This window comes from Oenanthe melanoleuca, chromosome 2, assembly GCF_029582105.1.
Source record: "Oenanthe melanoleuca isolate GR-GAL-2019-014 chromosome 2, OMel1.0, whole genome shotgun sequence".
NCBI lineage: Eukaryota > Metazoa > Chordata > Aves > Passeriformes > Muscicapidae > Oenanthe > Oenanthe melanoleuca.
This window is the reverse complement of record NC_079335.1, coordinates 132587936-132614921: the sequence shown is the minus strand read 5'-3', so window position 1 is coordinate 132614921 and position 26986 is coordinate 132587936. Positions and strand designations below refer to the sequence as shown.

Below are 26986 nucleotides of genomic sequence, written 5' to 3'. Positions count from 1 at the left end.
GGCACTGAAAATCTTGACCAATTTTAAGCTTGTTTTATTTATGACACTCCCTTTTCACTTATCTAGCCTTCAGACAGGAAAGCTACCTATGCTTGTAACTGGATAATACTTGAGGACAAAGAGATGAAGCAAATCCAATAAATAAAGGCACCCACCTAAAGGCAGGGCAGGGATTTCAATTCTTGGCCCCAGATGGATACAAAGCCCAGAACAAGGCAAAAAAGCCTACACAGTCAAGCCTAGGAAGAAGATGTCTCAGGAGAAAACACAAGCAAGAAGCTACTTAGGAATAACCTTCACAAAATGTGCTAAAACTCTCTGAATACCTACAAGAGCCTAACAGTAAGTAGAGTTGTGCAGGAAGGCGTTTCTCAAAACTTGTTTGTGCACAGAATCCATCTGATACTGAACACACTGATTTGTCACGTGCCCCAGCCTCTCTCATCACTGACACTGGAGATGTGATGTGTTTCAGCTGGTCCTGTGAGGAGCAGTTCACACTTTTTACTTCAGGAAACAGGTTCCTGCTGACTTACCTGTCGACAAGCAAACAAAACGGGGCCTGTGGCTAATCCAAGCTTGAGATCTGCTGCTGTTGGTTTCCCCAGATGGTCTGCACATGATGTAAAATCCAGCACATCATCTATCAGCTGGAAAAAATAAACATTCAGATTATTTAAAATTTCTTCTTAAAAAATTAGAGCTAAATACAAAATAATCCTCGTTAAAGACAGGATTTGTAGGAAGGATTAAGACAGCCCACTTTGAGTTCTAAAGCACTTTGGAAAAGTTTAGATTTTAGATTCCATTTAGTTCAACAAAAACACTACCTGAAAAGCTATGCCAACGTTTTTTCCATACTGGTATGCAATCTCATGAACTTTAGGATCAGGGCAGCCTAGAATTGAAACCTGAAAAGACAAAAGCCCCAAGTAAACAGAAAGCTTTATTTAGCATCCACTTTTAGCCCCTGAATATAGGTGTGACACAGGCAGAAGGGATCTGGGAAAAGCAAGGAAAAGCTGACTTGGGCACATTCTGGCTTATCTCTGTTCATGGAGACACACAGCTAGCCAAGACCACTAGAAAACAAGGCTGAACAGCAGTGCAGTATTAAAACTACATTCAAACCTGCAAAGAGATTAGCTTCATTAAATATTTATCAGGCTTAGAAACTACAATGCAAGGATAAAGAGAGAAGAAATGTGGATGCACTTCACATGCAGGGTAGTAGTCGTATACAGTCCAGTGATAGGGAAATTAAGCTAATTACATATACAAATCAGCCAGGGGATAATTGGAGGTCAGACAACAGATAAATGGACATTACATGTCTCATAAAAGATCACAAAGCTGGATATGTTGAACCCAGTACAGGAGGGACAGCTGACATAAGGATGATTATTTTTAAGGTGATGTTAACTGTATCTGACTTGCTCAGGAAGATGAGTTGATCAGCTTGCAGGCAAAGGTACTGAGGGATAATTAGTGGCAAAGAAAAAACAGCAAATGAAAGCACACCAAGCTCACAAAGGGATGACCAAACCGAGATAAAACATTTTACTTGAATGTACAATCAACTACTTGAGACACAGAAATTTTGCTGAATAAACTCCATAAAACTAAAATAGAGGACACTAAGTAAGGTCTGAGAATTAATATCTTGCCTCAAGGTAAGGGCATTTATGCACTGATTATACATTTTGCAAAATGACGTTGGTTAAATACTCGGATTTATTTCATCCTTCAATAAACCAATTAGGAACAGGGGACAAAAATCCACCCTGGTTTATTGCAGGCATTCCAAATCTGCTGTGACTAACACAAGGAGTGAAAATATATTTGACGTAAGACTAAAAATATATGCTAGGAAAACCACACAATATAAAAGTGTGTGTGTGTGTGTCTGTACAGAAGAGATATACATATAAAAATTCCTCTTTAAGACTGTGTCAGGTTGGATCATAAGAAAAACCCCTCCAACCCCAAAACCAGCCCCAAACTAAAAGCAAGTCCAGCAGTAGCTTTGAATATGAATGTGATGATGGAAATAAGACATAAAATTATATCCTAATAAATGTGATGCAACTTGCACAAAATGAGAGATTATTTCATGCATCAGTGCACTTCATATCTGAGCATCAGAACACTTCCCAGTCATAACCTGCATGTGTGGATAATAACTAAATCCCAGAGGAATCTGGATGACTGAGGAATTAACAGCATCATACATTCCCCATTTTTGTTTAAAAGAGGACAGTATAGCAGGAAAATAATGCTACTTATCTCTAATAATCATACAAAATCCTGAAGGCTATTAAACAGTGAACTGCAAATATGAGATACTTAAATAGATGTTGCTAGGGACTATCAGAGTAGAACATTTTGCCCTTTTATCCTCCTTTTGATGTTTGTCTCTTAAATAGCAGTATTTGCCTGAAGACCTAATATCTACTGCTGTACCATGCAAACTTTTGATTGCTTCTGTAATGTAAATCACATAATACCAGCATGGCAGGGGGACTGCATCTACCCTGCTCCAATGAAATTCTTACCTACCTCCACATTTCATTCCATGTGGAGGATTAAAATACAGAATTCGGTGACAAAATCCTGGTTAATGGCAAAGGGTTGGAGTGGGCAGTAGCTGGCAGAGTGTGAGAGGAAGTGCTGTGTAAAGAAAAGAGCTTCCTCATTTAACCTGAAAGGTAGTTTCTTGGTCCAAAAAAAACAAAAAACAAAAAACAAAAGACAAAAAATTAAAAATTGAGGAGATTTTTTTCTGCCAGTCATCCTTAAGTGAGCAACCCTCTGACCATGATCACATCATAAACCTGCAATAACTGGGTTGTGTCGATCAGGGAATTCTTTCAGGATGCAATTTCTCAAGCTGCTCTTGTAGATTGTTGCCCCCAGCAGGACACTGGCCAGGCTGCAGCCAGGCAGCCTGTCACTCCCACATGGTGTTTAACTGGAGTTGTACTGGGATAATATTCTGGGATAATACAAGCATTTGCAAATAACCAAGTCAATACAGTGATGTGTGTTTGAATGATAAAACTCCCCCTATGAAAACAGCCTAGAGCTCCCCAGATAGGTACGGCTGGTTCATGACAAATTTAATCTTGCAAGAATTCAGGCCTGTCTTCCACTAAATCATGATGAAAAATCTTTCCTAATACTAAGTGGAACAAATTCTTTAGAAAAGTTCCTTGAATTCAGCAAAGCAGGACAATCTCCTTGGTCTTATTTCAAACACACTTTCTGCAAAAAAAAAAAAAAGTTGTTTCTGTTCTGTTATACAAGAGACTATAAACTAATTTCTGATGGAGCCCTGTGCACACACCGTACCAGGAACTGGTTAGATCAGGAGCTCACAGGTAGATCCAGAGCTGCAGACTCCTGGTTTCTTCAGTCCCTTCCACAGCCCTGCCTTACACAAGGAGGCACAAGCTTCCTCCTAACACAGAAATCAAGAATCTCTAGTGCACCTTCACACTTACCTCAAAGCAAGCACAATTTAATCCCTCATCTGAAAGTATACCACACAAAACCTAAACAGCTTTATGAGGCTCAGGTATTCATATTATGGCAAGGTTTAAAAAAGACAAAAAACCTGCCCAAGTTATTTTGCTGTCTCCAGCTGGCCTGATGACTAAACAGAAATTCCACTTCAGCTTTATTGTCTCTGAATTCTTGAACAAAAGTCACGTCATGTTTCTCTGAAAAATGCCTTGCAGTAACTAAGGCTTCAACGACTGGGCCATCTGCCACAGTTTCCTTTTACAATACCCTTCAATTGAAACTTTGGTAACATTCCCCCATGCAGAACAACTGTAGAAATAAACCAGAGACTGGGATGGGTTTTATCATCTTGAACAGACTGTTCTGTCCCTAAGTCCTAACTTAAAGAATTTTGATTTAAATGCAGTAATGCTTTGGTGGTACAGAATGTAGCAATTACAGTGTATGTCTTATTCACACCTTTTTCCAGGAATACTTTACTCTTCCTACTCTTCCATTTCTAAAGCACAGCACTGTGGAATTCTAAGGTGCCACCTGAACTTATCTTTTTTCCAGTTAATACTTGTATTTTATTCAACCACAGCAATAAATCAAGTTTTTCCTACCATTAACAGTGACAGAACTGCTTTTAAAACCCATAATCTGTCCTCTTAGTTTTGTCCCTGAAAACAAGATATGAATACTCTTGATTCCCTAACTGAATTTCCTTTCAAGATAGAACTGATGATCCTGCTTATCATTTTTGCTACAGAAAACAGAACTCCCTTCTGATTCTATTTCCTCAGTAGCCAAAGCCATCTAAACAAAAATATCTCAACAGTCACATGCAACAAAAAAAAAAAAAAAAAAAAAAAAAAAAAAAAAAAAAAAAAACAAATCCCAATTTAAAAAAAAATCCCTTTTAATTGCTATCAATAGAGCTCTCCTAATCCATGCAGAAAGAAACTGAAGGAAACATACATATTCAACTCATTGGTACTATGTGCAGCAATTAAATTAGCACATTTGCAGGGAGAATCCACCCAGTGGGAATGTGATTTCTTCTATCTGCAAGGATTTAGGCAGACTTTTGAAATGAATATTAAAACTTGTGTATTTTTTTTTCTGGGGTAGCAGAAAAATGTGATGCTCTTTACTAGCCCAGGTGCCTACTGATATAAAACACAACTTGCAAAAGAAAATTGTCAGGGACATATTGCCATTGATATGAGTAATCCAGAAGACTTAATTTCTTTGCTCCAACTAGAATAAAAGGTACTTTCCCTCGCCCAAAATCCATGTGTCTCATTCTGTGTGATCATTTTGATATAAACAATTTCCAACTGCTGTACAATTTCCAATTTGCTGTACACAAATGTACCAGTTCTCTGAGAACAAAGGAAGATAGTTAACACTAGCAGAGATTTGTAGTCTAATTCTCTTAGAACTCCTGCTTGGTACAGAATCCATCAGCTATACTGCCTTTCACTGAAAAGAATAAACAAAACTCTCTTTTGGGGCAAGATTATTACCCATCTCTAATTTCTGCACTAAAACTGAACATTTATTTTTGTGTAAGAACATAACCTTGAATTGGATCTTCTTGTAATCAAGTAAGAGAACTGAGTGACAGGGTTGGATAAAGTAACTGATAATTAAAACCCCCAGACAAATCAAGAAGTATGTGCTTCTGGTTTTTTACAATGTGATGTAGAGGTATCAGGAAAATGTTTTCACCCAGAGGGTGGCTGGGCACTGGAAAAGGCTCTCTAGAGAAGTGGTCACAGCACTAAACCTGACTTGAGAGTTCAAGAAATGTTTGGACAATGCTCTCAGGCACATGATATGACTCTTGGGGTGTCTCATGCAGGGATAGGACTGGACTTGATGATCTTCATGGGCCCCTTCCAATGCAGCTTATTCTATGATTCTATGAATCAATTGTAGCATTTAAGGTCTCACTCAGCACCAATGAGTACGGCAAGATGTCAAAGAAAATTTAAAATCAAATTACAGGTTCAAAAATTATCAACTGAGTTTAAAACCACTGTCTCAAAGTTGCAGAATTTCATAAATTGAAGATTGCCACCATTACAATTATTTGGAGCTTATTTTGATTCAAATGAGAATAACAATAAATCTCTGTATAAATAAAAACACAAAGAAAAAGTGAAAACCAATATTGGAGGCCGCACAGCTGAACTGTGATAAAATTCACATTCTGGCAGAATACCATTTCAAGGGTTTGCTTTGGAGGGTCTCCAGAGCAAACAGCAATACCAGGAGTTTAGCTGTGAAGCTCACAGTATGGTATGTTAACTTCAGAAGAGACAGACGTACATACTGCTTTACAACTGTTTGCTATCAGACTTGCTGTCTTCTTAAAAGTCTTCTCGAGGTAGTGAGCAAATCTCTCATTCTCATTTTCCTTGGAACCCAGCTGGAGGAATTCACCTAAAAAGTTGCACAGATGGGAGGTTTTATTTGTGGGTTTACTGCTTAGGCAGGCAAATGAGAAGTTAAAAATAGGAAAAAACCTTACCACGCACCAGATCTTCAATCACCTGAGTTAGAACAGAGATGATAGTAGTGTTTCCAATTCGTGCTAAAGCTACAGAAGCAGCTGAGAGGATGAAGTCACCAGCTAGAACAGCCTAAGAACAACAACAACAAGGTGATCCCTTAAATCTTTTCCTGTGTTACTACTGACAGTACAATTTCCTTTATTTGTCAGATCTGCTCACATTACATAACTTTCCTACATAAAGCACAAATATCTCATTTTAAGAGAAAAAAAACACATAACCAAATACTGAAATCTGAGTAATTTTTGAATCCCTATCTTACAGTACTGTTTATATTTTTCTGTATAAGCACTGTCCTCCCTGTATGCAGTAAGTGTTTGCTTATGAAGTTTTTTTGAACTTTAGTTCTCTATTTGACCATTCTCTTGTGGCTGTTACACCACGTGAACTCTGAATTGCCCCAAGTTCCTTCCTTCCATTTTCTGGTGAAGACCTTTCTTGTAATGCTCTGTGAAGAAAACACCAATTTTAAAAAAAAAATTCTCACTGACTGAAAACATTTCTGTGTTCACCACTGAATCAGAATTCAGGATGAGGTACAAGTTTAAAGTATTTCAATAGCACTGCAGAGAATTGCACAAGGAATGTAAAATCAGTAATAATCACAGAATGGGTGAAGTTGGAAGGGCCACAGTCATCTGGTCCAACCTCCCTGCTCAAGCAGGATTATCCCAGAGCACAGGCACAGGATTGCTTAGGGTAAGGACCCCTCTCAGTCATCTCTTCTGGAGGCTGAACAGGCCCAACACTTACACACTTCAATCATCATCTAATGCTTCCAACAGTTCAGAAAAGGAAAACACATTTGTCTCATCCACAAACTGTGCACACCTTTTCATATGTTTTCTTACATATTCCTAGGGATAGTAATGTTACAAACCTCTAGGTATTTCTGCACTGCTGAAATTCAAAGGCAAGTCTTGCACTTATTAGCAAACTCACTTTTCTCTCTCCCCAGATTTGATTAAGTGTCCTTTTTCCTCTGCGAGAATTTGCATCATCAATAACATCATCATGAACTAGACTGGCTGTATGGATCATCTCAGCAATTATGGCCACAGAGCGCTGGCTTGCTTGCACCTCCCTAAAATAAAAAACAAGAACAGTCAAAGAATTAAATCAATTACATATGCTGCAATACTCTAAAAAATCTCAATTAAAAACCAAACAAAAATGTTTCTCTGAAAACAGCTGTCACAGCTTTTTCCTGGTCTGACCCCCTTCTTTCAAACCTGGAATTAGGAAGACAAGAGAAAGTAAGATCACATTAGTACAGTACGTGCAGAGGGATGACTCCATCCTCATTAGGCCTATTTATACATTGCTACATAATCAGCACTGCAAAACTCCTGTGTTACTGACTTTAATCCCTCTAAATCCAGACTGCAATAAATAGCACAGCATCAGAGACGCTTGTCTCCAAGACTGAAGTCTGGAAAACAGCAGAGAAAAGAATACCAGGTAGCTTTGTAGATGAGTTTGAAGTTTTCCTTATCTCTGCTTCTCTACCTATAAATGTGGCATCACAAACTCTCTAAAGCTGGATAACCCTACTAACCACTGAGCTGGAGATCAGAAGGAACAAAAACCTGCATTCTACACTTGAAAGGCATAGCTCACAGATCTTATTCATTATCTTACCTTAAAACCCCAGAGGTTCTTCAGAAGCCTGAGGAATTACCTAGAATTCTACTAGAACCACTTCAGGACTGTAAACACCAACTACCTAACACTTACTGGAACTCAGCCTTTGGGAAGATCTAACACAAATGATTCAACTCTCAGTAGTTCACACTACTTTTTTTTTTTTTAACTAGGTGAAAAGAAGGTAATAGAAGAACATAAAAGAAATTATCTAGAGAAAAGACTGGCAAAAAGCACATAAAAGCACCAACCTAGCTCACACAATGGACCATCTCCATTAGTATCCAGCTGCCATTGTCTTCTTCTGGTTATTTTTCTATCTGTTTTCATCATGGGTTACATGTAGGATCCCAGAAATGGCTATCCCAGTCAGCCTTGACTCACAGTATAACAAGTCCAAATGGACATTTAAAACAGCCCACACACAAAACAGTAACACAAAGAATCAAAACCCACAACAAAAGAAACTGCTTCTGATATATAAATACTGTACTTCTGGTATACAGACAACAGAGAAAATCATACTGTTTTCCAGGAGAACAGAAAAAGAACTGAAACAGAAGATAATTTCACCTCAGCTAAGGGAATTTAAAACTTTCCTGCACTGCCTATGTCCATTTAAATGTAGTGATTAATCACAAAATGAAAGAACATATTGCAGTCTGCTGACATAATACTGTGTTCTGACACCTACCTCTATACAGAATTCTGCACTGCTGTCAGTGGGAGTTCTACATCCTGAACAATAGCAGGATGAATGGGTAGCTCATAGGCTGTGAAAAATATGGCTTTTACACAACAGAAAGTAAGAGCTGGAAACCTTCATGGTTGTTTGGAGGCAAGTCTTAATGTGGACTAGTGATTTAATCAAATGCTAGTTCAGTGTAAGTAGTTTTCCAAAATAAACTCCTTCTAGTAAGTAGGAGAAAACTTATCTTCAAAAAACTGTAAAGGTCTCCAGCCTCTTTCATGCACTGCTCTCCTTTTGGGGATTCCCTTTTTCATTAGTTATGTCAGCAGACTGGATTTCCTGCTGGGAAGCAGCAGTAAATGGCAACACTCACTGACACACTGAAATATTTCAGTAGTATGAAGACAGCACAAAACCAGTTATTTCAAAAGCAGATTCTGAAAAGTTCTGCATTATACTCTATCTTATTTCTGACAATGACTAAAAATGGTGTAAGAATGTTCATGGTTCCCAGAATGTTGTATCAAATATGACAATTTAATCTGAAGGGGTTTTAAAACTACTATTTCCTCAAAGTCTCAAGCAAGATCCTTCCCACTGCTGGCAAAAAAACTTCTCTAACAGTTTCCTACATGCATCTTGTGAGACTAATTCCAGATCAGACAATGCCTATTTTAGGAGAAAACACACAAACCCCAGGATCCTTCTCATCCCCTGCCATTTTTCATTCAGCTTCTTCTGCAAAACAAAAGCAAAAAGTGGCAGTATCTCAATTTAATAGATACCAGGGTCCCTGCAAATCCATTAAGTGGAAAGATGCCATTTTTAGGTCATTCTCAAAGTAAAGATACCCTGAGATGGTGTATATTTATACAGATAATTTATATACAACTGATCATGTTCTGCTTTTCAGTAGGACCCCCTGCTTGATTCAGTGGTAAGGTTTTATAGATGCACTCCAAGATGTTTTCTATTACAGAACTTGTTTCATGAACACTGAACAAGCCAAGGCTGACCATACAGGCTAAGAAACCCCAAATATCTCCCTCCAAATATCCCTGTCCAAAACCAAAATAAACAAAAACAAACAACAAAAACCACCCAACACTGATGAAGGGCGAACTCAAAACCACAAAAACAAGTATTTACACTCTCCAACAAAGAGCTTGGAGGCAATGTGCTTGTCATGAAATAAATATTGCCAGTTTAAGGAAAGGAAGTGAACATGAGAACTTGCAAAATTTTTGTGCTACGGCCACAGTCCTCCAAGCATCTTTCTCCTGCTAAGGCCCTGTGGCTGAAAGAAGCAACCATCTCAGAAAGAGTCTGTGACACAGAAGGGCACAGAGAATACATGTGTTAACACTGGAGAAAACTGCAGAGCAGCTGACACCACAGGCTTCTGACAATGACAGTTTGGGGCAGTGAAACAAAAGGGAACTAAGGCTGCTGGCAGGTCCTATCATTAGGAAATATTCCATTGAGTTTAGCCACATCGTTTTATTTGTTTCTCACACTATTCTGATAAAATTCTTTCCCTCTCCTGCACCCTCCCCAAACTTTAGTGCTTACTGTTTTCCCTACTATCATTGTACTTCTTTGGCCCTCTCTTATTTGCCCCTCTCTTTTTAGTTGTAGAAAAAGAAATAAAAACTCTCCTCTGTGAACACCCTTGGAGAATACAGAAACACTAGGTCCTGTCAGACTAAGTGATAATTCTGTGAAATTCTTCACACAGGTATGTGAAGAAATGCCAGTGGATGTGTGAAATTAAGGGTTGCATGACCCCAACTTAAACTATTTGCAACAATTCTTACTCTCACACAAAGCAAAGTTGCTAGCAATAAGCAAAAAACCACTGCCCAAGGGACTTAAAGACTCGGGGTAGGACTTCTGACACTTAAAATTTCAAGAGAAAAGAAACAACACACTTCAGTCACTTACCTTTTTGGTAATAGTTCATATAATTCTTTATACAACTGTCATTTTCCTTATTAGACCACAAAAAAGTGACCCCACTCTAGAAAAATAGTTTACTTGCTGAGGGTAAATACCTCACCTCATTCAAACCTAAACATAAATGATCAATGTCACCTAACCTGCAAGCAGAGCCACCTGTGCATTCCATTCTCCTGAGAAATCTCAGCTATTCTGGAGGGACTCTGCGAAGAGGAAGAGACTTGGACTGCCTTGTAAGATCAGAACTTGTAGCCTTCCTTAATTGAGTGCTGTTACTTTAACAGCCAAATAAGAAAAAGTATTACCTTTTATAAAAAACTGCACAAAAGAAGAAAAGAAAACTAAAAAGCAGGCAAAAGCATGCTGGGTCCAGCAAGTTATATTACAGTTGAGAATGGCAGCAGGATGAAGCAGAAACTGAACATAAGCAATACAAACCCCAGAGGCAAAATTTAAAAAAAATGCTAGGGATGAAAAGAACAGGATATTGGCTCACCCTACAAATCCACAGACACTGTGGTCAGTCTCTTCAATTATATGTGTGGGAACCAAAGCCTCAACAAAGAAAAACAAGCCTGGGAGAAGAACCAGTATTAACTGAGGAAAAGCATGATACAATGCTTCAAGGGAAATGACAAATTTTAAGTGGAAAAACATCTTAAAAAAAACCACTGGGAGCAGCAGAATGTGAGTCAAGTATTTTTCCCCTCGGGTTTGTAGAAGACTAGCAGAGCTAAAAATATGCAGTGTTACTTCTCTACATATACAGTTTTCCTCACAAACATAAAAAAGTTAGAAGAAAAATTTGTCACCTGGAGACAATGTTGCTTTAAGAAAGAACAGTAATGAATCAATCACAGTATCAATGTGAACTGAAGTATATGTATACACAGAGCAGGTGTAAGACAGCCTGCTTCAAGCAGCTTAAAAGCAAAAGAGAAGAAAATGCCCATAAAATTTTATCAGCTCACAGAACTGGGTATCCACAGTAAAAATGGAAATTCCTTATGCATAGCCTTGCCAACCCTCAAAAGCACTGGTCACCATGCAAGAACAAACAAGCAGTACAGTGACGACTTGTATCAACATATAGGATATTTAATTACAATCACAGGCTTGGACAAATTGGCATAGGGTACAGAAGAGGAAGGTAAATACCCTGAGATTTCATTCCATTCCTTTGCTGAAACATTTCTGTTCTTGTCACTCAGAATTCATTCTAATAGTAACATGACAAAGATGGTGACTCAGCCTGGTGTGTACTAGGAACATTCAGATTATTGAGGAGGCTTTTAAACACTGAACATATTTTGGAGGTGCTGATTAGAATCACAACAGATGTACAAATACTGCCAAATGACACAGGCATCCAGAAATCAGAGGATTTATGCCAAGGGTTGGCTACTGCAAAGCAAGCACTTGCCCCAGGCATATGTGGCGCTTTCTTACTGGCATAGGGCAGGTCTCAAAACTGGTCCTGACAGTTTTTAGACAGCATAACATGTGGACAAGAATATGTCCATGAGCATATACATATGTCAAAAGACAGCAGATATGCTTTGAGCATACAGGCAAATTCAGTCTTTCTACTGCTTCCTCTCTTTGATTCACAGTTCAACTCCCACACTGTATGACATCAGTTCCAGCCTTCTCAGTACTGCAAACATGATTTTGCTCATAAGCTTTTCATAAGCTACAAACTAGAATGAGATAAAACTATTTTTACCATTATTTTGACTCAAAAGATACTCCAAAAATTCACTGTCCCTGTTGTCAAAAGTCTCCTCCTAAACTTCCATTCTCTTAGCAACATAAGTTGCTCTTTTACCCTGTCCCTGATAAATTTGTAGACCACAAGTTTTCAATCTTCGTGATTGTCTTTGCAATCCATCCCTGAAGCCTGCTGGACTTAACTTATTTTGAACACAGGCATCAGACATGCAGATGATTTCAGGAAGTGTGATATACACTGCTGTAGCTGAACTGGATGGCTGATGCATGCTCGGATATCTCAGATTTTTCACAACAAAGGTGGCTGCAAACCACACTGGGGTTACGCCCTGATGAGACACCCAAGACTCTACAAGCTCAAGCAGAAATTTTTGGTTTACTGTGTCTCCTTACATTTCACCATAGATGGATGATCATCAAGAAAGATTCTGCCATGAAAATGTCACGACCTCATGCTCCTGTTTTTCATGTCAAGATCACTGATGAAAATATTAAACCAGTCAGTGGCAAAAGGCATCCCTGAGGATTTCCACAACGAGTATTGTTCCTTTTGCTATCTCGAAGTCAATGAAAAGAAGCAGCCCTGAACTGACAACAGAACTGGCTGAAGCAAAGTTCATTAATCCTGGATGCTTTTTCCTCAAACAAGGGTAACTGGCACACACAGGACAGGACGCTGCCAGCTCAGTTTTGCTTTCTCCTTCAAAATTATATTCACATAGAAGGGGGTACAGGGCGAGGTGCTATCCATGCAGCAAAATACATGCCATGGTCTGAGGTAGTAATCAAGTCCAACAAGGCATTAAACTAGTCCTACAGAAAGAAAATAGTGCAAGAGCTCAGAGAAATCCATTAAGACTGACAAATTAGTCTAGAAACGCTTCTGGAAAGGGTCCAAAGATTATCTATTTGAAATTCTATACAAGGCAAGACTGGAAGTGTAGCTGGAAGACAGAGAGCACTCCAGTCAACACCTTTCCTCAAAATGCAAACATAGCAGCTGACAGGAATGTGTGGAGTGAAGCGTTTGCAACGAGCCATACTCAGGAGTAATAGAGAGTACAGGCCTAGCATGATCTTCTGCTCAGTTAAAACTGCTTTCAAAAGACAAGTAACTTGGAGATCATAAGGATTACACCAAACTAATTAGCTGAGAATGTTACATAAAGTGTAGAAATTTGCTGCTAGAGGGTGGGAAAAAACCCTCTAACTGTTTTCAAAATCTCACAGCTTTGTATATAATCATACCACCCGTTTAATAGCTTTTCTGCATAATTACTAAAAAATTTCTGAAGGTCTCTTCTCACAGCAAAGTTCTTACCTGTGACCAGAGTTTAATAGGAACAGGAGTGGTTACAAATGAAAATACTTAATGAAATTTATAGAGTTTCAAAGAGTATTAAAGGTTCAAAAAAAGCATTTATGCAAGAAGGTAGAACTGACTAAAAGCCTTACAAATATCATAATTCGGCAACATCATTTATCCACCCTTATTACAAGTGCAGTATAGTCCACAATTTAACACATGGAAATATATAATAAACCCAGCAGTTCCTTTTGCAGTGACAGCTTCAAGATGGACCTTACACTCAGGTTCTACTGAGAAGCATTTTATTTTCATAAAGTATTTCTCAGAAATACAAGAATGATAACTTTCAAGAGTGATGTGTGTATCTGGAAGTGACCAACTCACTTGGAATTATTATGGTGAATGTTGCAAGCCCGAGCCATTAGCACCACAATCATTGGTCGAAAGGCCTTTCCCTTCCCATCAAAGTAATAATCACACATTTCCTTAAGTTCTGCTGCAGAGACCAGCAATTCCTATAAAAAGGACAAGAGCATTTCAGCATAGAAGTCACAAAGTCAGTCTGTTTAGTGTAAGTAAAACAGTATGCATGTATAAGGTTATTGCCTGCATTCATTTAACCCAGTTTAAGCTCAAATTGTTTTCAGAATTACTTTGAGTAATCTGAGATGTAAATGATGCATTCCAGCACTGCAAATCAGGAGAAAAAATGCATTCTGATTCTATAAAACATGAGAAATGCTCTGTTTGCCTTCAGTTTAAGTTTCAGACAGCTGTTCATAAACATAAATAACATTCTTTCAATAAACATCCTCCAAACTGATGGCTGCTATTAAAAACAATCATCACGACATCCCAGCATAGTAACCAAAATCCCTCACCTTTTTAATATCTTCATAGAGATTCTTCAAGTCTTTTCTACCAAGTTGGAAAGGGTCTTGGTATTTTTCATCACTAATTGTCTTACCGCAGCTGCAGCAATGGGATGTACTTGTATGATGAAACCTGGTGACAGCGTTTTTCAAGAGAGTAGTCTTGTTAGAAGTCAAATTCCCCTGATTCCCCAAACAGAAAGACCTGAAAGGATTTCTTTCTTTCCCTCTCCCCTCACACCACATTTAACCAAACGGCTAAAATATATGAAGGGATCAAATCATTCTTTTCAGACAGAAAGGTGCAAGGACAGCAGAGCTACGTATTGATGATCATAAACCTTTGGGACCTGGCAAAGCCCTTCTGGCAAACGCACACACTCTGCCCTAAACAGATCCCAGAAGTCTTTGAGACACAGAACAGTACTTTGCTCTTGATGCATTCCTTTTGAATACACCAGTGTAGCCTACATTTAGAGACAGAGCCTTCACTTCTAGCAACCCAGCTATCCTGTTACTTTCTTCGCTCTCTTGTAAACTTCTGAAAAAATATTGCTGACTTAGAGTTGGCATTTTTTCATTTTTATACCCAACTACATAATAAGTTAAATCAATACTTCCAGGTAGCATGATGATGCTAGGGAAGTTCATCAGAAAAGGGTGAAAGCTCCACCTGGATGCATTAAGATGCATTTAGCTTAGGAGACTTGTTAGTTTGTTTCCTGGAGTTGAAGTTTCTTCTAATGTTTCCTTTTCCAAAGTGAATTGTATGTATTTTCTTGCAGCATTCTTTCCCCATTACTCTCCAGGACAGATGACTGAGATACAGACTCAGCAACACAGCAACAGTCTACACTAAATAACCTTATTTTCAAAGTTTACAGCTCAGAGATGTAACTGCTCAGTTCACCTAATAACTATGTCTTTACCCACTACACAACAATGGGAATCTCCAACTTACCGCCAAAATATACTACATATTTTTGGAAACGAGAAAGTTGAAGTTCTTTGGGTAATGTGACACATCTGCACAAAATAAAAACAGGGAAAGTCTATTAGAACTTTAAACTGACAGAAAACATTTGACTAAAAAAAAAAAAAAAAAGAGTATCCATCACCATGGCTCTATTTCTCCATTTTAACAACCCAGCAGCAAAGGAAATCTCGTAACCCCTTCCATACCACGTGAGACAGGATTGCCAATAGGCACACTGAACTGACTCTTCTGCTCCAGAGTGCTGGACTTTCTCCCCTTGCAGGCCCAGCCCAGGAAGCTTATCAGTTAAATTACCAAAGTTGCTCCAATGAAACTTTGTGTTTGCACTCGTACAAGGTGCAATCTTCAAATATTTCCTGCCTGGCAGACAAATCTGCCAGGACTCCACCAGTCAAGACATAGAGAAAAGGACACCAACAGAAAATAATGTCCTTGTTTTCCCCTCAAGCAATTTCAATTCAGCCTGCTGTTTATAATTTTCACCTGCCCATCTTCTTTGCTAGATGTTCAGAACCTAACTTCCAAATCTAGCAATCTCTCCAATAATCTTTCTCTGCAGACAGAGCCCAGCAGCGTGGGGGAAGGTGCAGCCCCAGGTACAAGATTCCGACAGATACAGGCTGAGGAAGGAAGTACAGCTTTTACTCTGCTCCTGGGAGCGCTGCCAGGAAGCACCGAGCCCTGCCCAATGCTGGGCTGAGCCAACCTAAAATCACTGCAATCCACGTGTTCGGCAAACTGTCTCTGGAAAAACTCACACGGAAACGCTCAGGAGACCTGCTCCTCGTGGGTTAAAGTTTCTCTCTCCTTGGACAGCGGAAGAGAAACGAAAGCGCTGTAATGGCTCAAGGGCACTCTTCCATCCCCCGTGCTTACACAAGGCCATGCCAGGAGACAAAGGAAGGCGAGCAGCCCTAACTTGTCACAGATCTGCAACCCACTGCCGTCTGACTTCAGAGTCCGGCCCTATGGCCGAGACATTCCTAAGTCGCTCTCTCGGACCTCTCACCGTGTTCTGCTGCTAAAAATAGCTGATGTCTTCCTTCAGTGCGGGCACACACAGACTCCCTCCTCTTCCCTGCTGCCTGACCCTGTAACAGCGGCTGGTGCGGGATGCCGGACACATTGCTCAGAGCACTTTCCCGGGGTCAGGACAGCCAGAGCACCTCAGCGAGGCTCAGAACCGCAGCCCGGCCTTGTGAAGAAGCTCCAAACCAAGACAGTGAATGAACTGTCCCGATCACCACCCACAAGCCTAACACACACAAACGCCTTCAGAATCTCACGCTAACGGGAACCACTTCCCCTGCCCCCACCTCGGGCCGACTCCGAGAGGCTCACACACTGACAGCGCTGAAAACGCTTAATCCGGAATTTAACCTTGCACCGAGCGCGCTCCTGCCCCCAGCACGGACCCCCGGCAGGGACACCCCGGGGCCGCGGCGCTCCCCGGGCACAGGCTCGGAGCGCCGAAGGAGCGGCGGCCCCGGCTGCCCGCCCGGCCCGGCCCGGCCCGGCGCCCCCCGCCCCATTCATTCCGCGCCCGCCCGGCGCCTGGCGCCGCACTCACCGCCGCGCTGGGGGCCGGCGGGGCGCGGGGGCCGGGGCTCGGCACGGAGCCCAGCGGCGGCGCCCGGCGGCACCAGGCGCCGCTCCGCCACCACCACCGCAAGGCCATGGTGTCCCCCAGCCCCGCCGCGCCGGCGCCGCCTCCCGGCACCGCCGCGACCCGGACGCGGAAGCCCCGCGCCGCCACCGCCCTCCGGCGGGGCGCGGGGCCGGCTCCCCAACGCCCTCTGTGAGGGCGGGAGAGCTCGGGCCGGGCTCGTGGGGCACTCTGGAAGGCGGGGTTTGGGGCCATGCGGTGGCGGCCCTGGCTGCTCGCCTGCCTGGCCTGGGGCTGTGTGGCCGCGCTGTGCGGCTCCCGCGGGCTCTGCCCGGCCCCGAACGCCTCCCGCCCCGAGCCGGGTCAGTGCCCGCGGCGCCGGGCGGCGGAGCTGTGCGCCTGGGCCCTGTCGTCCGACAGCCTCCTAGGTACGGCCTGCCCTGCCTCGGGCTGTGTGCTCCTGTCCTGCCCTGCCCCGGGCTCTATGTTCCTGCCCTGCCCTGCCCCGGTGCTCTGTACTCGTGTCCTGTCCTGCCCGGGGCTCTGTGCTCCTGTTCTGCCTTTCCCCGGGCCCTGTGCTCCTGTTCTGCCCTGCCCTGGGGCTCTGTATTCCTGACCTGCTTTGCCCCGGGGCTCTGTGCTCCTGCCCTGCCCTTTCCCGGGGTTCTGTGCTCCTGCCCTGCCCTTTCCCAGGGCTCTATACACTGCCCTGCCCGGGGCTCTGTCTTTTCCTGTCCTGCCCTGCCCCGCCCCAGGCTCTGTACAGCTGCCCTGCCCGCCGCTTTTGCTTGTTGGGTTGTAGCAGCTCCTAAAGCAGTAACTAAGTGAAGACCTGATACACATAGTCAAATACCAGTTTTAAAATTAAAACTAGATTGGTCAAAAGAAGCTTTTTTCCCCCCGCTTTTTTTTCCCCCCATTTTTTTTTTCCTGAGAGCCTATTACATGTTAGTGCAGAGTTGATAACCTGACTCCTCTCTGGAAATACACACAGCATTCAAGCCCTCGGGTGTACAAAACTGTTTGCAATCATAATGCTAATTGATATGATAACATTACAGAACTAATTTCATCAGGTGACACAATTACTTGTGAGCATTAAGAAATAATAGTCAGTGATAAGTCTTCTGGTGGCTGGCTATAACAGGACCTGTCATTAGAGGTAGTGAGAAACATGGCTAGCAGCAAGGCTCCAGAGATGCTAACTAACTTAAATTTTTTACAAAACAGTTACTATGAGGTACTGGGATTTTATAATTAATGTGGAATTGTAAGATTGCTTCAAGCAAAAGTCCATAAAGATGGTAAACCACAGCATTTTAAAACAATGTTTGTTCTCTGTTACCATGGAAAAGGGCACAGAGTAGGTCTGAAGGAAGAATGAAGCACCCATGTATGCTAGAGCAAGAGCTACATCTTCTAAACCATTAATTCACTGTTTCCATTACTCAGAAAATACTTTATCTGTTTTCTTGGGTTGCCTGGTGATCATTGCTGCATATGGACTGTACACAGCAATTGTTGGTGCACAGTGACTTAAATCTGTTACACTACTGTGGGGAAAGCTGAACTTCTCTTGTCTCCTGCAGATATCTTTTAGGCTGTACATAATTGAGTGCAACATCAAACTGCCCTGAGACTGCCACAGTCTATTCAATCTATTCTTAGATATGGTTTAGATCTTAAAACTAGAATGCCCTGGTAGATTCTTTAACTGCAGAATTCAATCCTTTTCAGAAATTCCAAAGAATAAAATCCTAAATTTATTTGGGCTTGCTTTTCATGACTTAATACACATTGGTAAAGTTGTGATTTTTTTACAGGTTTTAATTTTTTAAAGCATTTTGGCTGTATTTAAGAGAAAACATGTTAAGAATAATATAATTAATTACTTTTTATACCGTGTTTGTTGTCTGTTTCATGTTTACAGATATTTTTCCAGTTGATACGATCCAAGAAAATTATGTCCGTAATGTGAGAAACTGCATTTTTTCAGTTGTCTATCCTACACCTTTTAAATCTAGAGTTCGTCTTGTAGCTGTTTCAAAGGTAGGCTATTGTTTTTTAGTCCTCTCTAACTAGTAGAAATTATTAATACATGTACTAAAGTATATTTTAATATTCATATGCTATTTATTGTGAAACATTTTCTCAATATATACTTTAAACAAACAGTACTTAAAACATATTGTGAGATGTCTTTTAATGATGAAATCTGTAGAGAAACCATGTTCATTACCAGTGAAAATTTGATCATGTTAAAATACTATGTTTTTCTCCAGGAAGTTCTTGAAAATATTTTGGATCTTGATATATCTGTCAAAGGCTCATCTGATTTTCTGGAGTTTGTCAGTGGTGGGAAAGTGACATTTGGGTCTGTTCCACTGGCCCATAGGTATGGGGGTCACCAGGTAAGTATGGCACTTGTTCCTCCAGGTGGAAATGTGTAGGTCTTTTCTTGTGAATTACACCTTGATGATAGCTGTAAGTACATGAGTATATGCCTGTGAGTACATGAACACTTACTAACATATTGGTTGCAGACTTGTTCTTCATAATGGGCTGCAGGTAGAAAAGAACTATAATATACTTCCACAGTACCTGTTTGCTTGTTCTGCTTTTGTTTATGCCTGAAGTGAATTATCTTTTTTCATGGAGAAGAATGGTAGAATGTGATTTGTAATTTCTAATTTAAAAAACCAAAACAAGCCATGTGGTTTTAAAGGCTCATTATAAAAAAAAAAGACAAGTCTGTAGCTGTATGTTATAGCTGGAAGGTAAAGAAAAAAGAGGATTGCTGGTGTTACTCTTTTTCCTGTGGCTTTCTGATTCATTTTTGGTGTGAGTGGGGAAATACAGCTTTAGGGATGAACATTTTAATGTGAGCAAATGTGTCTTTTGTGAGGACCTAGATTTAATCTGTATTGTTTTAAGTATAACTTCTATAAGTGATAGAGGACAATAACTTGATTTTAATTTTTGTCAGTTTGGTAGCTGGGCAGGTCAGCTGGGGGATGGAAGAGCCCACTTGATTGGAGTATATACAAACAGGTGTGACTTTTTTTTAAGTGTCTAATTGAACTCTGTGTTCAGTTAAGCTGATTTATGGTTAACCTGAGGCCTATTGGTAGAAATGCCAATGGTATTTTTGCAGGCATGGTGAGAGGTGGGAACTACAGTTAAAAGGGTCAGGAAAGACCCCATACTCCAGGTAAGTTGCAGTTATTCTGTGTACTCTAAAACTGAATGTTTTATTTTTGAAATTTGCCTTGATTTTATGACCTATTCCTTATTTCTCTGTTCTCCATAGGAATGGTGATGGAAGAGCTGTGCTTCGCTCTTCTGTTCGAGAGTTTTTATGTAGTGAGGCCATGCACTATCTTGGAATTCCTACAAGCAGAGCTGCTAGGTATTTTTCTTTCCTTTGCTCACAGTATACTAATTTTCAGGTAATTTTGTGACTGAGTTTCACTGAAAATAAAGCAGGACAGTTAGTTTCCAAGAGGAAAGATCTCTTCTGTGTATGCAATGAGAGCAAAATATATTCTCCACAGATTTTGGGATAAAAGTTTCCATTAATAATAAGCTCCAACAATTAATTGCATCACATATTTTGCTGGATTCTAGAAATAAAACTTTAGTGTAGTAAAGACTCATTTCTGTAAAGTTAATCCAAATTCGAGAATCTAGCCAACTAGGAAAATGTTGAAAGTGGCTCTTTTTGTACTGTCACTTTTAAGATATCTGGGAAAAATTGTCAGTCAAATGAACAAACATTAATATTGGAGGTAGAACTGAATGTACTCTCAATTCTTTATCTGTGCAAACACCCCTTGAGCAGAGAGAGTTCGTAAAAAAAAATTTAAAACTAATTCTGTCTGAACCAAAGAAGACTAACACATTCATTCATTTGGATTATTTTCTCAGAATCAAGTAACTGAATATTTTCAGATGATCATGTTTAAAATGTCAAGTTCATTTTGTGTTCCAAGTAGTCTCAAGTCTGTACTGCAGTGTTTCAGGCTTCAAAGAAAGCAAATGTTCTGCAGAAAAGGCCTGTACTCAGCTGCCACATGGCTAGGTGTCTGTATTTGCAAAGTGTCTGCAAATCTCCTTAGCATTAGTTCTAACTCATTTGCTCTGTTGAAGTGCAGTGTTTGTAAATGACATTTTTGGTGGTTTATTCACTGACTTAATCTTGAGACTCTTTGCTGTTGGTTGTTAATGCAGAACTTTAAATCTGTCTGAATATCAGCAGGAAATCATTTGGCTGGTTAGAGCCTCTCTTTGCTGTCGTCTCAACAAATTGTTCAGTCCAAATTCAGTATGAAATTACCCCTTTACTGTGCACGAATTCTACTGAGCACACTGTGTGCTTTAGTTCTCTGCTGGCAGATTGGTTAAATGCCTGGCTCCCTTAACAGTTGTACAAGCTCTGCAGACTGTTTGCAAGACTTAATTTGGAAAAACCCCAGCTGACAGCCATATTCTTCCCGATGGGGAGCTGTTGTACTGAGGCTGGTGGGATGCACTTAACAGAGGTCTTGTCAAGTCTTGGCAGTAGTGGGAGGAAAAACCTTATGGCTTATCCCAGAACACCCAGCAGGTTGGTTTGCTCTATTAACTTTAAGTGCTATGTTCCCAATGGGGTGCTAGTTTATGACTGTACTGCCAGATACAGAACACTTCATACAGTACCATTTTAGTCACATGCTGGGACTACCAGTGAGCAGTGTTATGGATTAAGTCAAAAAAGTGAGCCAATAGGCGTAGTTTTCTGAGTGGCTTTACTTGCATAGAGGTTGATGTTCATGCAGAACAGCAGGCAGAGCACTGGGAGTGTAAAGTCTAGCCCTTAAGTGAAATCCAGGTAGGAAGGGATACCATCCATCCATCCATCCATCCATCATCCATCCATCCATCATCCATCCCTCCATCCATCCTTCTGTGAGTGCTGTTCCAGCTTCTTTGGTGTAAGAGCAATTTCAGTGCTCTGTTTCTACAGAGTCTACAGCTGGTCTGCTGCTGCCTTCTCTCCACTGAGAATGGTACTTACCAACTACAGGCACGATTGGAGAACTGCTTTTCTAGTGGGACTGTATGTTTATGTGGCTGCTCAGCTACCTGGCCAGCTCTCAATTGTTGCACATCAATACTAACTAAATGTTGATGCCTCCATGGATTTTTTTATCCACAATCGAAAAAGTGCTGGTATTCTGTAGAAATTTTGCAGAGAGCTTGATAAGAGTTACATGTAAAAATGAAACAACCTTTCTGGCAGAGGTCTGTTCAAAACAGTAAAGTTCAGTAGCACAATTTTTGTGCTTCTCCCCCCTAGTGCTCTGCTGCACACAGTATTTTGCAGGTATCTGAGGTTCCTTCCCTGTTTCTAATTTTTTTTTTTTTTCTTTTGAAGGATTAAAGTTTTCTTCTTCCATCACATTTATATCAGAGCTTTTTGTACTTAATCCTGCAGACATACCAATTTGTTTCAAATGAATATTTAAAAAAACCCAACAAACCCTAATTGTTCTTGTATCAGTACAGCTCCAATAAAAGGAGCAGATTGATTTCTGTATATTTTCCCCTCCTGAAATAACTGCCTCCCCTCCCTGCCTGTTCTTTGCAGTTAACAGAACATTCAGTTTGAATAGCTACTAGGTATCTTCAAAAATACTGAATATAATAACAATAATTTAGTTTCAAACCCATAGTTACTGTTGCAAGCAGCTGCACTAGGTAAGACTTCCTGCTATTTCTTTTTATGACATTTTTGTACATAGTTAAGTTTATATGGATTTCCCACATTTTTGGTTCAATGGAATTCTTTCTAAAATTTCGGTGCTCAAGTAAAACTAGAATCTACTGTACTTCCAAAATTTAACACTTGAAATTAACCCTGTGACTGCCTTCAGTCATATTTATGAATGGAATATTTCTTTGCTGTGTACCTCAAAGAAAAGTTTGGTTCTATCTTCTCTGCTCTTCAACTACCTAATAGGTAGCAAATATAAATAACTGCATTAAATATCAAACAGCATGCCACCCAACTAAATTTTGAATCATGGAATTGTAATTTGGGTTGAAAGAGACTTTTACTGTTCTAGTCCAATTCTCCCCTCAATGAGCAAGGACATGTTCACTAGATCAGGTTGTTCAAAGTCTCCTCCAACCTGACCTTGAATATTTCCATACATGGGGCACCTACTACCTTTCTGGGCAACCTGTTCATTGTCTCACCCCCTTCTGAGTAAAAAACTTCTTCCTAATATTTAATGTAAACCTGCCCTCTTTCAGTTTACAGCCATTCCCCCTTGTCCTATCCTAGAGGCCCTGATAAGAGTACCTGTCCAGCTCTCTTGTAGCCTCCTTTGGTGACTGGAAGGTGCTGTAAGGTCTCCCCTTACTCCCCACAAGCAGTCCCAGCTCTCATTCTGTCCTCATAGGAGAGATGCTCCAGCTCTCTGGTCATTTTTGTGGCCCTCCTCTGGACCCATTCCAATAGGTCCATGTCTCTCCTGAATAGAAGAATATTTTCCAGTTACTAACAAACAAAGATAAAGAAGAATTATACAAAATTAGCTGAAGTATCCTCCTGTTAGACTCTTGAACAAGGAGTCTTATGTGCCTATTGAGGGGATCTCTTTCAAAGAAGGCACCAAGCTGGATTGTCAATGTAATCCCAGTTGCTTTGGAGAGAAAACTTCCTACCTATTAACTTTAGAGGAACATGATGCCCTTGTTTGTGAGAACTGATTTTTCCTGACAGAACAGAAAATACAATGAAATTATATATTTTGTTTAAACAAATTAATGTAAGCTGTGAAATATTTTAAAGCGAGTTGTACTGCACTCTCACAAACCTCAATATTTGGATAACCATGAAAATTTATGGAATGTGCAGAATTTTAAGGCAAATGAAGGGAAGAGGTTGGTTTTAAAAATCCAAGTACTAGTAGCAGTGGTTGCTAAGAGTCACAGACCTGTCCCCAAAGTTTCTGAGACAATTTTCGTTCATGTAAAGGGCAACCTCCACCTGATGCAAAATTTGGTTTCTAATTTCTCTCTCCTCAGAATTTCCATGCTGTTCCCAGGGAAATTGTGATTTAGTTAATGTTACAATCACACCAATCTGTCACTGAGGTTCCAAGTGAATGCACTGCTCTTTTTGTGAGCAGCCACCTCCTCAAGAACAGTGAAAGTAATGAAATTGGACAACACTGTATAAAATACAAAATAAATTTATCTGGGTCATGAACCTTGGTAAGCCTCAGCATCTTCTTTGGCTGTGTCATTTGTTGAAACAAAGCAGTGCCACCAAAATGAAAAATGAAGAAAATGAATTTATATAAAATACCACTTTGATTTTAATTTTGAATTATTTTTGCTGAGATAACTTTTAACATTCGTTTCTTGTTTGCTACAGCTTAGTTGTAAGTGATGATGATGTGTGGAGAGACCAGTTTTACAATGGAAATCTTAAGAAAGAAAGAGGTAATGAACATATTTTAAAATCTTACAACATTGTAACTTAATTCTCCATGAAAAAATGTGTAATAAAAAGTAATTAATTGGCTTAATTTCTGAAACATATATTCGTTGAAGAAATGAAGCCCTCTGAACGAACAGGTCTTCTGTGATATACATATTATACATATTGGAAGAATATAGTTTTTATTTTCATTTCCCATTAAAAAATTATATTGGAAGCTAGGGGAATTTTCCATTGTTTTGATAGCAATACCAGGATTGTGTAATGCAATCGTGGCCATGTCGTTGCTACATCATCTACACCTGCTCTGGAAAAGAGTGAGATGGCACAGCATGGGGAAAAATCTGTTTGTGTTCTTTATTTGAGGCTGGCATTTCTGGGGTGATTCTAGCATTAATGCACTAACAGAATTTTACTTGTGGTAGCTGGTATAGCAAATCAAGCTTTATCATTAAAATGCATATGTAGTAAAATAACGTTATACATATTAATCTGTTATGTGTTAGGCACAATTACAAAAATATCAGTTTAACTGTGCATGTATAAACTCTGTGTCTATAGAAACAACACATGGTGGCTTTTGCTATGGAACTGTTTTATTTTGCTGATGCTCTGTTTACATTTAAACACACTTGTCTCTGTATTTAAGGTGCAATAGTGCTACGTCTTGCCAAATCGTGGTTTCGGATAGGATCCTTGGAAATCTTAGCTCACTCTGGGGAACTGGACTTACTAAGGTTTGAATTGAATCTTCATAGTAACTGGAATAGTTTTCTCAACAATCAAATTACATTAGAATTCATATATAAAGTTGGAATTCAGACATAAATTATTTAGCAAGTAAGATTTCATAATTTAGAAAAGTAACCTGCTATTTTTATACAAGCATACCAAAGTTCTTACCTCACAAGGGTAAAACCCTAGAGATGTTTCTAAAGGCCTGGATCTTACAAAATGAAGAAAGTTTTAAACCTAAGTAGTACTGGTAACTAAGCACTAGGAAGGAATTGTTTATTTTGGAAAGATTTTTAAGTTCCTACATTTCTCAGTTTTCTGTGACAGGTCCTGCAAATTTTAATGTATGTATCCAATTTCCCTAAGCTTGTCTTCTAGGAATGTGGAGCACTGTTTTAGGAATGGCCTGTTACTGTGAAAGTAACTCTACTTCATAAGAATTTAGCCATAACATTTTCTTTGGGAGAATTCACAAATTCTTGTAATTCACAAATTATTCCTTGTAATCTTGTACTGTTTTTTTGGAAATGCAAACTCTTTTTTTTTTTTTTTTTCCTAAAACTGGATGTTGCTGCATGCAAAACCAACTCCTGGTGTGCTCCAGATATTTAATGTGGGGATAATTTTAACTCTGTGTGGCAATCTCCAGTCATATTTATGACTACTACCTTTGTTTTTATCTCTAAGCATTTGGAAGAGCTTAAGCTAATATTCATTGGGATAAACAGACTGAGTTTTTTTAGTAACTATTTATGGCAAGCTGTAGATCAGCATTTTGCTTTTTGAAAACAAGAATTTTTAATTATCCGTGTCAAAGTATCAGTTTTGTTTAAAGAATTCTGTTTCTGCTGTTACAGAAGATTACTAGACTTTATCATCCTGGAACATTTTCCATCAATAGCTATGAATGATTCAAATAGATACCTGGTAAGTATTTTTGAAGAGTCATTTTTATTTTCCACAAGCATGTAAACAAAAATTACAGGAAGGTCCTCACGATTTCAAGTTTTACAAGATTTTAAAATGTGAAGTAAGCTTCCAGGTTTTATTAGCAAAAGTTTGTTAATTCTCTGTAGTAAAAATTTGCTTCTTAATTTTTTTTTTTTTGTTTTCTCAAAGTCAAATATGAACATTTTTCACCAGTTTCCATTATGAAAATGTTTATTTTGAACATTTTTTCCATTTTCTGTTGTTTTTTTGTTCTTTTACTGCTCAGGTTGTCAGGGAACAGTGGTCATGAAGTGATGAAGTATGCTTTTGCTAATGTAAATATAGTATATATAGCATATTCTAGTATACTACCTAGTATGTATAGAGTCTTTGGTTTTGGTTTTATTTATTTTAATTTTACTTCTTAATTTCTTTAAAGACATCTGCGTATACTTATTTAACTATAGCCTTTGCTGTATAAGTTTATTATGCATTCACATAATGTAGAGTGGAAATGACAAGTCCTTACAGACAGATACATAAATTTGAAAAATAGAATGTTACTAATATTTCTAATGTGAATAAAATGCATATGTATTTCAATATTTTTGATACAGAGAACTTGAAGTAAAAGATGTATTTGATTTTAGGAATTTTTCTCTACAGTCGTGTCAGAGACTGCAAATCTCATTTCCTTGTGGATGTCTGTGGGGTTTGCACATGGTAAGGTGCCAGATAGCATTGGCTTTAGGGGAGGGACACTTTACAGTCATGTAGTTAAAAATTGCTTTTATTTATCACCTTGGTCTTTAGTTCTGGTGATGTCTTTCACCTACAGCTTTATTTGTTATATGAGGGGATTTTGCAACAGGGTGAGGCTGTCTGTGCCAGGACAAGAATACAGGAGCAAGAGTTCTCAGAGCTGTGCAAC

At 39.6% G+C, this 26986-nt stretch overlaps 2 protein-coding genes across 2 annotated transcripts in view; one reads left to right on the top strand and one right to left on the bottom strand.

The window, feature by feature from the left end:
- The window catches only part of PDSS1 (decaprenyl diphosphate synthase subunit 1), a 21195-nt gene extending 4042 nt beyond the window's left edge, over positions 1-17153 (bottom strand). The window contains exons 1-9 of the mRNA XM_056483307.1: positions 16863-17153; positions 15257-15321; positions 14305-14428; positions 13808-13938; positions 7032-7173; positions 6047-6158; positions 5849-5958; positions 831-911; positions 537-650 (exon numbers count right to left, since the gene is read on the bottom strand). Coding sequence (XP_056339282.1) covers positions 537-650; positions 831-911; positions 5849-5958; positions 6047-6158; positions 7032-7173; positions 13808-13938; positions 14305-14428; positions 15257-15321; positions 16863-17153 — 1170 coding nt within the window. The remainder of the gene's footprint in view (positions 1-536; positions 651-830; positions 912-5848; positions 5959-6046; positions 6159-7031; positions 7174-13807; positions 13939-14304; positions 14429-15256; positions 15322-16862) is intronic.
- LOC130249012 (protein adenylyltransferase SelO-like) overlaps positions 17050-26986 on the top strand; it is a 23284-nt gene continuing 13347 nt past the window's right edge. Inside the window, exons 1-10 of the mRNA XM_056483306.1 lie at positions 17050-17326; positions 18829-18947; positions 19181-19309; positions 19885-19949; positions 20053-20109; positions 20209-20307; positions 24325-24392; positions 25040-25127; positions 25983-26052; positions 26706-26778. Coding sequence (XP_056339281.1) covers positions 17152-17326; positions 18829-18947; positions 19181-19309; positions 19885-19949; positions 20053-20109; positions 20209-20307; positions 24325-24392; positions 25040-25127; positions 25983-26052; positions 26706-26778 — 943 coding nt within the window. The 5' untranslated portion in view covers positions 17050-17151. The remainder of the gene's footprint in view (positions 17327-18828; positions 18948-19180; positions 19310-19884; positions 19950-20052; positions 20110-20208; positions 20308-24324; positions 24393-25039; positions 25128-25982; positions 26053-26705; positions 26779-26986) is intronic.